This window comes from Nicotiana attenuata, unplaced genomic scaffold, assembly GCF_001879085.1.
Source record: "Nicotiana attenuata strain UT unplaced genomic scaffold, NIATTr2, whole genome shotgun sequence".
Classification (NCBI taxonomy): domain Eukaryota; kingdom Viridiplantae; phylum Streptophyta; class Magnoliopsida; order Solanales; family Solanaceae; genus Nicotiana; species Nicotiana attenuata.
The window spans coordinates 222,018-234,240 of NW_017671923.1; the positions used below are offsets into that span (position 1 = coordinate 222,018).

Consider the following 12,223-nt stretch of genomic DNA (forward strand, 5'->3'; position numbering starts at 1 on the left):
TTTAGATATTGATATATCATATACAAGTCAAATACAACTTTGATATAATTGTGATACAATTAGAAATAATTATGATACAATTATCATACAATCGTGATACAATTCAGAAACTTTTCTTCTTCGAATTTCAATATGAAATTTTACCTAAAAAGAACTCTAAACTTAACCAATCTCCCTCAAAATTGAGATATAAACTCCAAGTTATATTCTCAATCGTGCAAGAGCACCCAATCCAAACAAATCACAAATTCGTAAAACCCAAATGTTGAATTCAAAGTTTCGAAACTTTTTAATGGTTGTTAATGGAGAACTCTTTGCTACTGCAATTTTAGAGATAATGTCGATGAATTTTTGTGAAGAGGATGAGAAAAAATCACAAATTCGTGAAATACAAATGTTGAATTCAAAGCTTCGAAATTTTTTAATGGTTGTCAATGGAAAACTCTTTGCTACTGCAATTTTAGAGATAATGTAGATGAACTTGTGCGAAGAAAGATGAGATTTGGATTAATTTGTATAAAAGAGAGAAGTATTTCAAAATCTTTTTGAAAATGGGATGAAAACGTAATTTTAGGGTCTCTATATAATTGATATACATGAGAGTGGGGGGAGGGGGGCTGACATGGGGAGAGGAGAGAGGGGAGAGGGAAGGGATGTATCAGTTACGTCCTAGTTTTAAAAATGCTCTCTTTATTAAGGTTCTGTATATAAATAGTAAATATAGATAGAGAATATAATTTTTAAGGAACCTAAAGAAAAGTGATATATAAGTTTCTATTATAGTACAACTAGGTAAATTTCCCAAATTTAATTGGCTTTCAAGGTAGCTCTCAACAGATATAGTTAGTATTCGTCTATTTCTACTATTCATGTTTTAAGCAAAATTCGTATCTTATACAGGGATGAAACGAGTCTAGTTTCCAACATACCAATAAATATTACTACTAACAATTTTGAAGGCTTAGCCTTTAACCATAGGATACTCAAGGTTCTATGGTTACTTTAAGGAGCATCCATGTCTTAACCCTTCTAATAAACATGTAGTAACCCTTCATATGACAAACGCAAGAATTCAAGAGTAGATGCCTAAAATAATAGCAGGTGAAGCCTATGAAGTCAAATAGAATAGAGCGACAGATTTTTATGCAAATTAAAGAAGTCTTCGACTCCACCAAAAAGGTGCATAGTCCTTCCCAATCCCCTCAACATTGACCTCACACAACCTACTGCCTATTACAAGCCAAATAGCCAATAACATAACCACTTTGACATTTTTTACACAACAATGCACTGTGTAAAGTATTTAAAACTCAAGAGTCAAGACGGCAGTTGATAGGGAGTTTTATGGCAAGTAACCACCTCTGCAAATCCAGCTACCACGTAGGGCAGGCTGCAAATGACCCGATTGTCTGACATGTATTACAACAGCAATGCAAGGCACTGTAACAGGAGTACAGCTGAAGTGGTATTCACATATAATTTTAGGAAGAATAAACAGATCGATAAAGGCGTGAAATAATCACAACCAAAGCAACAAATGAATCACCATTTATAATGTACTCTTTCATAATATCAAAATGTATAATGAAAACAAGATGACTGAACCAAAACTGTGACAAGTGCAGTCTCCCTGACAGCCCTTGAACTTACACATTTGACCAATAAAACCTCTCGCAAACCATGTTCATTAATGCTCCTATCCTTACTGAAGCAAGACTCAACCGCAAAACTTTTAATATACACATTCTACAGACAAAATATAAAGGTTTCCGACCTTGCTCGCATACTTTGCCAAACCAACAGCAAGTCGGCACATAGACTCAAGCCCAAATGAATGACATTAATGAGAAAGAATGGAGTATCAAATATTTGATTCACACGTAGCTACAGGTCCGGCAGCTTCATCGTATTGGAGAAAAGCTTGTTAGCTTCCACAGCATTACGACGATAGCATTGATTGCAGTGCTACCTGCTGTTGAGGCTGCAAGGATGACCATATTGAAGCCAGGGTGGCTGGTGGTAGTGTTTGCTGAAGCTGCCTCAACAGAGTAATCATCCTACTACCAGTCTGCTCTGTCGCCAGATCCTTACCGGCACATAGAACCTACAGGAAAAAAAAAATCACATTACAACATGGCAATGGCCGATAAAAACAAAATTCTTGATTTTCAATCATCTATCTAAAAAATGGGCATAGAGAGGGTGAAAGACAACATGAACAAAAGACAACTATTGGTGAAGTATCAAAAGAGAGACTGAAAAAGATGTTTCCATCGCTCCACTACCAACCGAAACAAAGAAAACAAGAATCCAAAAGAGAAAAAACAAAACAAAATAGGATAAGCATCACAATCCTTGAATTTCAAATGAACAATTGGATCCAACAACTACTGGTTCAGAATTGGGATTGTTTGAAGAATGCTATTTTCTGATGACAAGTATCAACCTAAACGGGTAGTGTAAATATCTAACCTCAGCAAAAACTGAAACAATTTTTGGGAGGTACTCGTTGTTGGCACCCAGAAGCTCTCTGTCTGACCTGCAAGCAGGAAAATATGATTAAAACATAAAGAATCAGATTACAAGCTACCTGACACAGAGAGGAACAGTAGATTGACCGCTCTCAAAGCAGGTCAAGATGACCTTGACCGATAAAACAGCCATAGCTCAAAGAGACTTACATATGTTATGAAGAAAGGGTTAATACACTCCAACTTTATTAGAGGGAATATTTTCTTTGACAAATATTTTATCATCAAAACTAAACCTTATTAGCAAAGATGGTCCCAAGCGTCCCTGGATTGAATCCTTAGCAAGGGCTAAGCTAAACCTATGTAACGCTATGGGAACAGCTCTTTTTGTCCGCTTTCCACTATGCTATATGGATGGGCTACCTTGTGAAATAAAACATCATATGTGAGTAGCATCTAGAATAGAATCCAGAGCAACTAAGAAAAAAAATTTGAGTAGCTATTCAATGTATTTAGAAGCTTCATCGGACCAAAACAAAGTAACAAACAAACTAAAAATGTCTTTGCAGCTCCACTAGAATGCTAAACTCCTAACCATTATTAAAATGCTGCTCAAATCTTATGTTTGGCTAAAACTAGATTATTGGCATTTGGTTGAAAGTAGCCTTTCAGGTTTTTCAAACTAGAATTTTTTCTTTTTTTGAAGCCCGAAAAACAAACTACAGAAATGCAAAAAAAAGTTACACCAGTTTTCCGACCAAATGCCCCACGACTTTGTATTCAGTTCATTTGCATATATGCAAATTTGGATCAGATGGAACTAATGATAATATGCGGAGCAATAAGTGGAACAACCTATCAGTTCACAGAACCCAAGACAACTATGGCTTAACACCACCAATAAATTGATTGACATCTTTGATCCACGACCTATGAACAGGATACAAGTTACAGCAAACCGAACCAATACCTTTCGACCATTGAACAAAGTTGGTCGTGAACAACCTTGGCTTCGATCAGGTCACCTTTTATCGGCAGGGAATTCAACCAAGCCGGAATAACCTGCCAAAAAGTCTCTGGTGTGAGAATCAAAGAAATCACAATAACATTACAAGGTTCTCCAACAACAAGCAAAGGCTATTGTTATAGCAAAATCAAAGACATTTGTATAAAGTTAAGCGAATAAGACTCAAGAAATTATAAAGTATGTGATTGATGGAAGATAGAAGTTGATTGCTTACCATTCTCACTAAAAAGCAACAACATAAATTGTTTATAAAAAAAGTTATGTGCCGTCCAATCACCAATTAGATTAAATTTAAAGTCTCTACTCTTACTGAAATAGTTACAGTCAAACCTCTCTATAACAGCTTTGTTTGTTCCGAATATTTTTGGATGTTATAGCAAAGTGTTGTTATAGAGAACATATATTATAACATAACATAAAAATTGGTTCCGAAAAATCTGGCTTTTATAGTGAAGTGTTGTTATATAAGGATGTTGTTATAGAGAGGCCTGACTGTATTAGAAGTGTTCCGAACGCTTGAACATTGACACATTGCAAAATGGAATAATAACGCCTTTCACCCATTCAATCCAAGCACAATTTGTTTCAAGCATAACTAGCTAAAATTGTAGAATTTGTACGCACATTGACAAAATAAAGTTAGGATTTACAGAAAAAATACCTGGGCCGAGTCGATACTGTCACGATGAAAATTACATATCTTCCCTAATGCTGAAACAGCATTGTCATATGCCATTACATTCTCAGGATGTAGAGCATTTGGATGCCTTAAAACAACATTGAGCCTTGACAGAGCCTCTGAATTAAGGTAATGAAATGAAGTTAAAATAGAGCACATTACACATGCCGCCCTCCCTACTGCTCCAGGAAAAAAAAGGAAAGGTTTCCAACACCATACAATACCTCCTACTAAAGACTTGAAAACAGAGCCACCATATTCTGCACATACACCAAGTCCATATACAGCAGCCTGGATATGACATTAATTGGGTTCAGATAAATGAATTAGCATGTCAAATTGTCTAAAGTAGGCCACAACCATTTAGCATATACAAACCTGTCTGACATCCGGGCTCTCATCATTGCATGCTTCCAAAAGGAAAGGAAGATATGTGTCATAATACCTAGATTGCAAAGGAGGAAACAGTTGCGTCTAAATTCACATCATAATAGCTCCAATTAAAGACAACCTGCATAAAATAGACTTACTTTAAAGCTGCTTCATGGCACTGCTCTGCAACATCATCAAAGATACAAATTGCTATTCTCCGTTCTTCAGCTGTTTTATCCTTGCCCTTAATAGATGCAGGAGGGGAAGTTAATACAAATGAGATGTATAACCAAATTAAAAGAAATTACTTGGCAAGTGTTACATTGGAAACCATGCAAGATACTTACCCACATAGGCATTAGATATGATGTGAGCTCATCAAAGAAAGGCAAGAAAGCTGCCTTGAATGTTTTGATCAGTGTACCCAATATTTCACCAACCTATACAGATTCCAATAAGATAAGCCTGATAAATGTGAAAGACATGTATAGCGATAAACTTATCTACCACTCATTCTTGAGCTTCAATCTTATGTCAAACATACTTGGTCAAATACTTCTTCTTCTTGCTCATTTTCCTCCCTGAGCAATTCACTCTCCTCAGCATCAAAGTCTTCAGCTTTTGCTCTCTCTGCCCGTTCTCTCTTTCGACTTGAACTGGCTGTGATGACCTGCTTTATCTCATCCACAATGCTTCGGACCTGCCCTTCATCCAAGAGTGGTCCAGATATCTGAAGAAGTCCAGAGAAAAATTCATAATAAGATTGAAATATAAAGCATCCAAGGAGTAAGAGCAAATTCATATATGTTTCAAGACATAATTAGGTCCTGGAAGTGCAAGTTCAACAATCATTTCCAGGTTTCTAGTAATTAATTGTTCCCCAAGACGTCTTATAGCTCTCTCAAGTTTTATGACCAACTCATATAAACTATAACTCACTTTATACAAAGTAGACTATCAATAAACAGGAATTTTGTTAAGTCTACATTATTCTTTTGATAAAGCAGAATCTTCAAGTAATCACGCGCCAAAATGGTGTCAAAAATAAGTACAAATAGCTGAGATGGTTCAACCAGTCATTCATCAGATCAACCTAACTAACAAGTGTTTCTTTCTTTACACCAAAAGTATAACTGGAATAGATATATCTTTTAATAGTTGATAGATCGATCGGATAACCTTCTATTTCTTTCATTCCAAATAATCCAGAAAAGACCAGTGGAAGTCTATCAACATTGCTCCACCATGCCTTCTGCTAATACCACCAACTTCTAGCTGTGACCAGACTAACGTAGTTTTCAAGTGCAACAGCTGTTGTGCTAGTCTGCTAGATAACTCCAGATTTACTCAAAAAGGAGGCTCTGCTGGAACAGAAGCCCTCTTCTGTAAGAGTTGAAGTGGTTTTCTTTTGCTTGAAGTACAACATCCCAATTAAACCTTGTTAACTGCCTCATTTCAATCTCGGGAAAAGGTGTACTAGTAGGTTAGAATGATACAACAATCAATATATAATTTACTGTGTGAGCGCCATTTTTTTGGGATTTTCGTAAAGCCACTAAAATCAGAAAAAAAGGCTATATCAAGCATGGATCTGACGAGAACGTAAGCTGTAATGGTTAACTAAATTATTATATTGAGTATTTAAAGAAAAAAGAAAAAGTTCAATGAAAGCAAACCAATAATTCTATAGAAGTTACAGTTACTGGCATCAAAGAAAGAACAATCTTAAAATAACCAACCTGTAGACACTCATTCAATGCATCCAACATACTTGCACATATTTCGGTATCAGGCTCCTGTGATGGATAGAAGCAGAATTGTTACTAACTAGCAATCCAAACCCAAAGCACCATAATCATTTCCGAGAGCAAAAATAAAAGCAACACAACAAATCTCAAAAAAAAAAAAAATTAACAAGTTCAAGTCAACCTTATGCAAAGCCTCCACCAAAGCTGGGACTATGTAGTCGGCTAACTGCTTGACGTAGGACTCATTTCGGCCCTGAGCAATCCCTTTCTCTACAGCCAGTTTAGCAGACCGTAACAGCTCCGGCATAGCTATAACCAATATACAGTATCATTTCAGTAATTGGAAAAATTACAGATAACCAAACTAGAGCAAAATAAAATAGATATAACAGAATCCCACCTGAAACTGCAGCTTTCCTGACTTCCTCATGGAAATAGAATTTCAGAAGCGGAACTAATGTAGGAGCGACCTGTTTCAAGAAGTAGCATACTTGTTTAACTCGAAATCCAATAAAAGACTTCACTCAACGCCATATAAAACATCCAAGTAATTAATGATGCCAACCTGGTCAATCCACGGGTAGAAACCTTCCTTTAGCTCATCAGCATAGCAGCATAGCATATTACAAGCTGTAGCCTTCTCCTCTAGGACACTTGTTTTGATGCCTATCCTTTTATCCCCAAGAGTTATGGTCTCCATGCTGCATCACATAAAACTTAGACAAAGTCTTCGGAAACTCCAATTATCTAAACCACTACATGGTCGCCATCCATAAAACCAAAGTCCTAACATAGCAAACTATGTCCTCAAAGTTTATTCTATATGAAAACTAATGAAAGTAAGAAAAGGTCACAGTTGTAATCGACTTCCATAAGAAAACATCAGTTGTTGAAGCAAAAGAATCCACCACTAGCATCACATCTTAGTATTATAGTGACTCTGTTACCTTTCGACAAACTGGTGCGAATAACCCTCGTGGTAACTATACTAAATGTGGGATGTGCATATACCATATTTAGTGGCATGGGAAAGTAATTAGCAATTTTACATGAGAAAGTCATAAGCCCAAAGTATCATATGGCACATTATTTGCCAATTCTGACTTCTACCCACCCCCCACCCCCAAAAAAAAAACTCTATACAAGATTGAATATAATAATTACCGGAACTTAGAGAAATGTCAATAACTTTCTAAATTAAATAGGAGGCAAACTTCATTCTAAAAGATTTACCTATCGTCATCTGAATCATCAAGTTCATTGTCTGAATCTGCAGATGATATGGTCACATCAGGCTTTAGTTGAGCAGATTGAAGCAAAGGAGGCATGACTACACTCATGTATGGAAGGAAATCCTGTCCCAAGCACTTGCAAAGTCTGGCCCAAGCCTACAATGTAACAAAAAATGTAGTGTGACCATGTTAAGATGAAGCTCCCAGATTTAAAACCAAGCGATGTACCCATACCTGTAGCATGTAACTAGTAGTAGGGTCATCTGTCTCCATTTGTGATCCTTGCAATGACATAAGCACTTCCATAACCTTAATGAATACAAAGTTTTAAGAATAAGCTCTATGGTGTAATGCTTTGAAAATTGGACCAATCTGGATAAAAAACGAATGAAGCCACATATCTATAAGGGCACTAACAGATGTGTCTAACCATATAAAACCAGAAAGTATTATCTCAAGTTAAAACTGGAGAACGTGGCAGGAAGCTTATCATGGCCATACGTTCATATTCTCATACTGACCTGCTTTGCGTCATCTCTGAATTTATCTTTGCCTACAGCCATCCCTACCAGACTTATGCACTCCATGGCTTTGGCTCGAAGCATGCGATTAGATTTATCAGTTGCATTTACAAGGATAGTTTTCAAATACGGCATTACAGCATCATAGTACTTCTGGAAGTGCTCCTATTAAAACATCATGTATTAGCCATTACCATCCAAACTGAACTCAAGATATAATGGACAGAGTAACTGCAACAAGGTACTCATAAAAAAATGCAACAAGGTAACACCTGGGATGAATCAGCTACGGAAGCCAAAGCAGTTAATGCTCCCTCTTGCACCATTTGATTGCCATTCTGTGTTTCAGAAGATATTAAAAAAGAAGAGGAAACCATGAATCTCTTGCACTTTTCAATAGCGAGTTTATAATATGATGTTCTCCCGTTTGTCATACCTGCAGAAGTACAAGAAGTTTGCTAACTATTCCATCTAGATAAGGTGTCAGAATTTCTGGCGTGCAGTTCTCACTGAAGTTGAGGACAGCTGATGCAGCATGTGCCTGTGAATATCAAAAATCGCAAAAGGAAAAATTAGTGCTGGTGTTGCATGCATCTAAGCCAAACACTTAACATAGTACCTTAAACAACCTTGTCACTTCAGAGTCAATATCTAAATAATTGGAAGTGCAGTGTACCATTAAAAAGCCAAGACCAAAAACTACATTATTTCAGAAGTTTATTTAAAAGCGTCATCTAACATTCTAGATACGTAAAGATATACGCGTCACAAGGTTGAGTGATTGATCCACATTTCCCATAGTTGGGTGTAGGAAGATATATTTTTGGAGAAAAGAAATGATCATCCTCAATAATTAATCAGGAAGGTTAACATATAAATAACAAAGTATTCTATCATTCTTAATTTGATCAAACCAAAAAAATGACCACGCTAATGATCAACCAAATATACTGAAGTAATATCTCCTTTTTTTATAACCTAGAAATCCCCGACATAGTTCCCACTTAAATACCATGTGTTTGTCTGTGGAAGGGTGCGAACACAAGACATGTGCCTAACCCACACATCCCGTGATGTGCTCTTACCACTAGACCAAAGCCCGGGCTAAAGTAATTTCTCTTTCTTAAGTAGATGTAGCAACACAATTGAAAACCAAACAGGGACGAAATCAAACCATTTGAAGACCTCCAACCACATGTGAAACATAAAACAATTCCCATATGTGTCAAATATTATGTTCTGCTACTGCTTAAAACACATTTTCACAAAAGCTACAGCATCTAATACGGGGTCACCATGCCACCAACACAAACCTGTACTCGTGGATTTTGGAAATCATCCATAGCTGCCGCTAGTGCTGGCAATACACGGTTATGATACTGAACTTGCAAATCTGGACCCAAGTCAGTTGACAACTGGCCAATTGCATTAATAGCTGCCCACCTCACTCGAGGATGAGGATCCTGGAAAGAATTGAGAACCATGTTGACCACTTGCTCCAAATTCTTAATCATCACCTATTACAGGAAAGGCACAGCGTCAAAGATAACAAGTTAAAAACCATAAAACAGTAAGCAGAAGCGTTCAGTCCAACAAACAAACAATGCTTGAGTATGCAATCCAGCAATTGTAAATAAACACTTGGACGAGCACCACATCAGGTAACAGTCCAACAATTAGATTACAAAAAATACTCCACCCGTCCCAAAAAGAATGGCAGGCTTTGGAGTACAAGGTCAACATTGCTTAATTTCAGACATAACTTATATGACTTCTCTCTTTTCTCTTAAAAAAAGAAGGTTAGATATCTGGAAACTACATTTAAAATACTCCAGAGCATATACCAATCAAAAAACTTTCTTCAAAGCACAGTTTTTCATGGTCGAAAAAAGTTTAAAATGTTTTAAAAAGTATAAGTCAAAGATAAACCATTTTGACACGAAAAGTAAAATGCAATTCTTTACATGATTAGCTTTAGGCACTAATGAGAAGAATACCAACAATGGCCAATGAGTGAAAGCAATAAATGACATGAAGCAGATCATTCAGTAATGATAATAGGGTATATAGGACAACAAAAATATAGATGCATGCATACACTTAGAGTGCATCAAAAAGCACCAAAACTCTGCCACAAATTCAGCAAAAATGTTTTTAAGGTCATTAAGACAAGGTCCTCAATAAATATCAATCAACTAGTCAGCTATATGAATATATCTGTCTTTTCTCAACCCTCATATACTGAGGATAAATATTTCTCAGAATGTAGAGTACATATTCAGGCCCGTTCCATTAAGACTAACTCTTTTAAGATAAACAAACAATGGAAACAAATATCTCATCACTACCTTAGAACAACCTTCAGCAATCTGAGCAAGGGCAATGAGAGCAGCATGGTGCTTCTGCCACTCGGGTGCAGCCAAGTAAGAAGGTAACTGTTCTGAAGCAACAGGAACAATAGTGTTACCGCCCAATGCAATAGCTAACCTATCCAAACACTCCTGCCCCACACTATAGTTACTCGTTTCCCCTGCATCCTCATGCTCAGCTTCAGCACTATGCCAAACAGCTTCATCCTCAACATCTAATAACATCTTCATCAAAATAGCAAACAACCTACTAATAAACTGCGGCAATTTCCTCATCATTCCTGGAGCACGTTCCCTTGCCTCAGCCAAGGTAATCACAAATTCAATTGCCAAATGCCTTGTCCCCTCCTCTAGGCTCTCCGCCTCAGCTACCTGCAACATAGCCCCTACGACATCCACGAGCTGTCTCCTCAAGAACCTAGGCTCGGTCCCTGCTAATTCAATCAACAACTCCAATGCTTCTTGTGCTGTAGCCTCTTGACCACTGTTCAAGGCCTCGGTCAACGTTTTCATCATAGCAGGCAACAGATCCTGAAACCTATCCCTCTCGCTTGAGCTGGATAAACACTGTATGAAATTGATGACAGCACTTAATGCGGCAATCCTCACATCCGGATTCGGGGAATTATTCAGTGTCTGCAGGAACACCGAATGCAAATCCTTTATATATGGAACCAAAATTTCACCGATATATTGTGCTAATTGAGCAAATATCAGAAATGCAGACTCCTGTAACTTTGGTGAATCGCTGGTAACACACTGAAACATGAATGGCAGCATTTCAGGCCATTGATTTTCCGGCAGGATGGACGAAGCGAGCTCGGAAACGGTGTCGCACAATTTCTTGATAATCGATTTGGATTCTTCGCGCTGGATACATGTGAGGAGGACAGACTTAATACCGGACCGAGTAGACTCGGTGAGTTTGGGCCAGATGAAGGAGTCGTCACGAGTTAGCAGTTTACGAAGGAGGATAGCGGACATAGCACGGGGCTCGATGTGTGGAGAGGAAGTGAGAAGATTGGCGAGTTTGAGAGCAAGTGAGTTAGGATCGTTCTGCTTGATGAGGTTGAAGATTGACTCAGCTTGGGATCTTTGCTCGTTGGAGGTTGACATGAGGTGGGAGATTAGGGTTTCGAATGGTGCCGGGTCGGCTCCCAGTATGGCCGCCAGCTGGGCTTGTTGGTACTGAGTTGACTCGGAATCCATGACTGATTCGCAGGCTGCAGGAAGAGAGAATTAGGGTTTATCTGATAGAAATGATGGAAAAGAGAGTGAGAGGGAGAGAGAGAGAGAGAGAGAGCGCTACGGCCTATGGGCTATGGCTATGGCAGTGGCTATGGAGGAGTGGTGGCGCTCTTCTCTGTGAAATTCGGGGTTTCTCTCACACACACTCGCACGCTGAGATGTGTGTGTCGCAATGGATATATAGCGGCGAAGAGCACGTAATTGGAGAGGGAGATTTGGAGGGTTTTTGCCTTTGAATTCTTTCTTTTTTTTCCTTTTTTTTTCTTTTTTCTTTAATAGGAGTATAATTTTTTAAATATACTGTATCAAGGATAAAGTGTGAGCTGAAACAGTGACCGGTAAAGTTGAAGTCATGTTACCAGAAGCTCAATCCGTGAAATAACCTTTTGCAAAAATAGAGGGTATCGCGCATAGCGGAAACTTAATGCGTCGGACTGTCTTTATTGTATCAAGGATAAAGTTTGAGGTCAAATACGTACCAACTCTAAAGTTGTCATAATTTTTTTTAATTAAACTTATTTCGTACTAAATAGTTAATTTATATTCAAATTGTATC

General features: G+C 37.7%; 1 protein-coding gene across 1 annotated transcript; it reads right to left on the reverse strand.

Annotated features, from left to right (window-relative positions):
* Positions 1-1,516: 1,516 nt before the first annotated feature.
* Positions 1,517-11,849, reverse strand: LOC109210901 (importin-5-like). The gene is made up of 20 exons (XM_019374375.1): positions 10,399-11,849; positions 9,364-9,567; positions 8,487-8,591; positions 8,323-8,388; positions 8,051-8,215; positions 7,764-7,838; positions 7,531-7,685; positions 6,863-6,998; positions 6,698-6,767; positions 6,479-6,606; positions 6,289-6,345; positions 5,094-5,279; positions 4,897-4,989; positions 4,708-4,793; positions 4,556-4,622; positions 4,402-4,468; positions 4,160-4,296; positions 3,442-3,533; positions 2,473-2,539; positions 1,517-2,104 (listed from the first exon to the last, which is right to left on the reverse strand). The coding sequence occupies exons 1-20, from the start codon at positions 11,626-11,628 to the stop codon at positions 1,940-1,942; spliced, it is 3,351 nt and encodes a 1,116-aa protein (XP_019229920.1). The 5' UTR covers positions 11,629-11,849; the 3' UTR covers positions 1,517-1,939.
* Between the last annotated feature and the right edge of the window lie 374 nt (positions 11,850-12,223).

Coding starts and splice junctions, on each gene's coding strand:
- LOC109210901 (XM_019374375.1), bottom strand. CDS start 11,628: ATGGATTCCGAGTCAACTCAGTACCAACAAGCCCAGCTGGCGGCCATA. Junction 8,389..8,486: donor AACTTCTTGTACTTCTGCAG/GTATGACAAACG, acceptor TCTGAAACACAG/AATGGCAATCAAATGGTGCA. Junction 4,623..4,707: donor TGCCATGAAGCAGCTTTAAA/GTAAGTCTATTT, acceptor TTTGCAATCTAG/GTATTATGACACATATCTTC.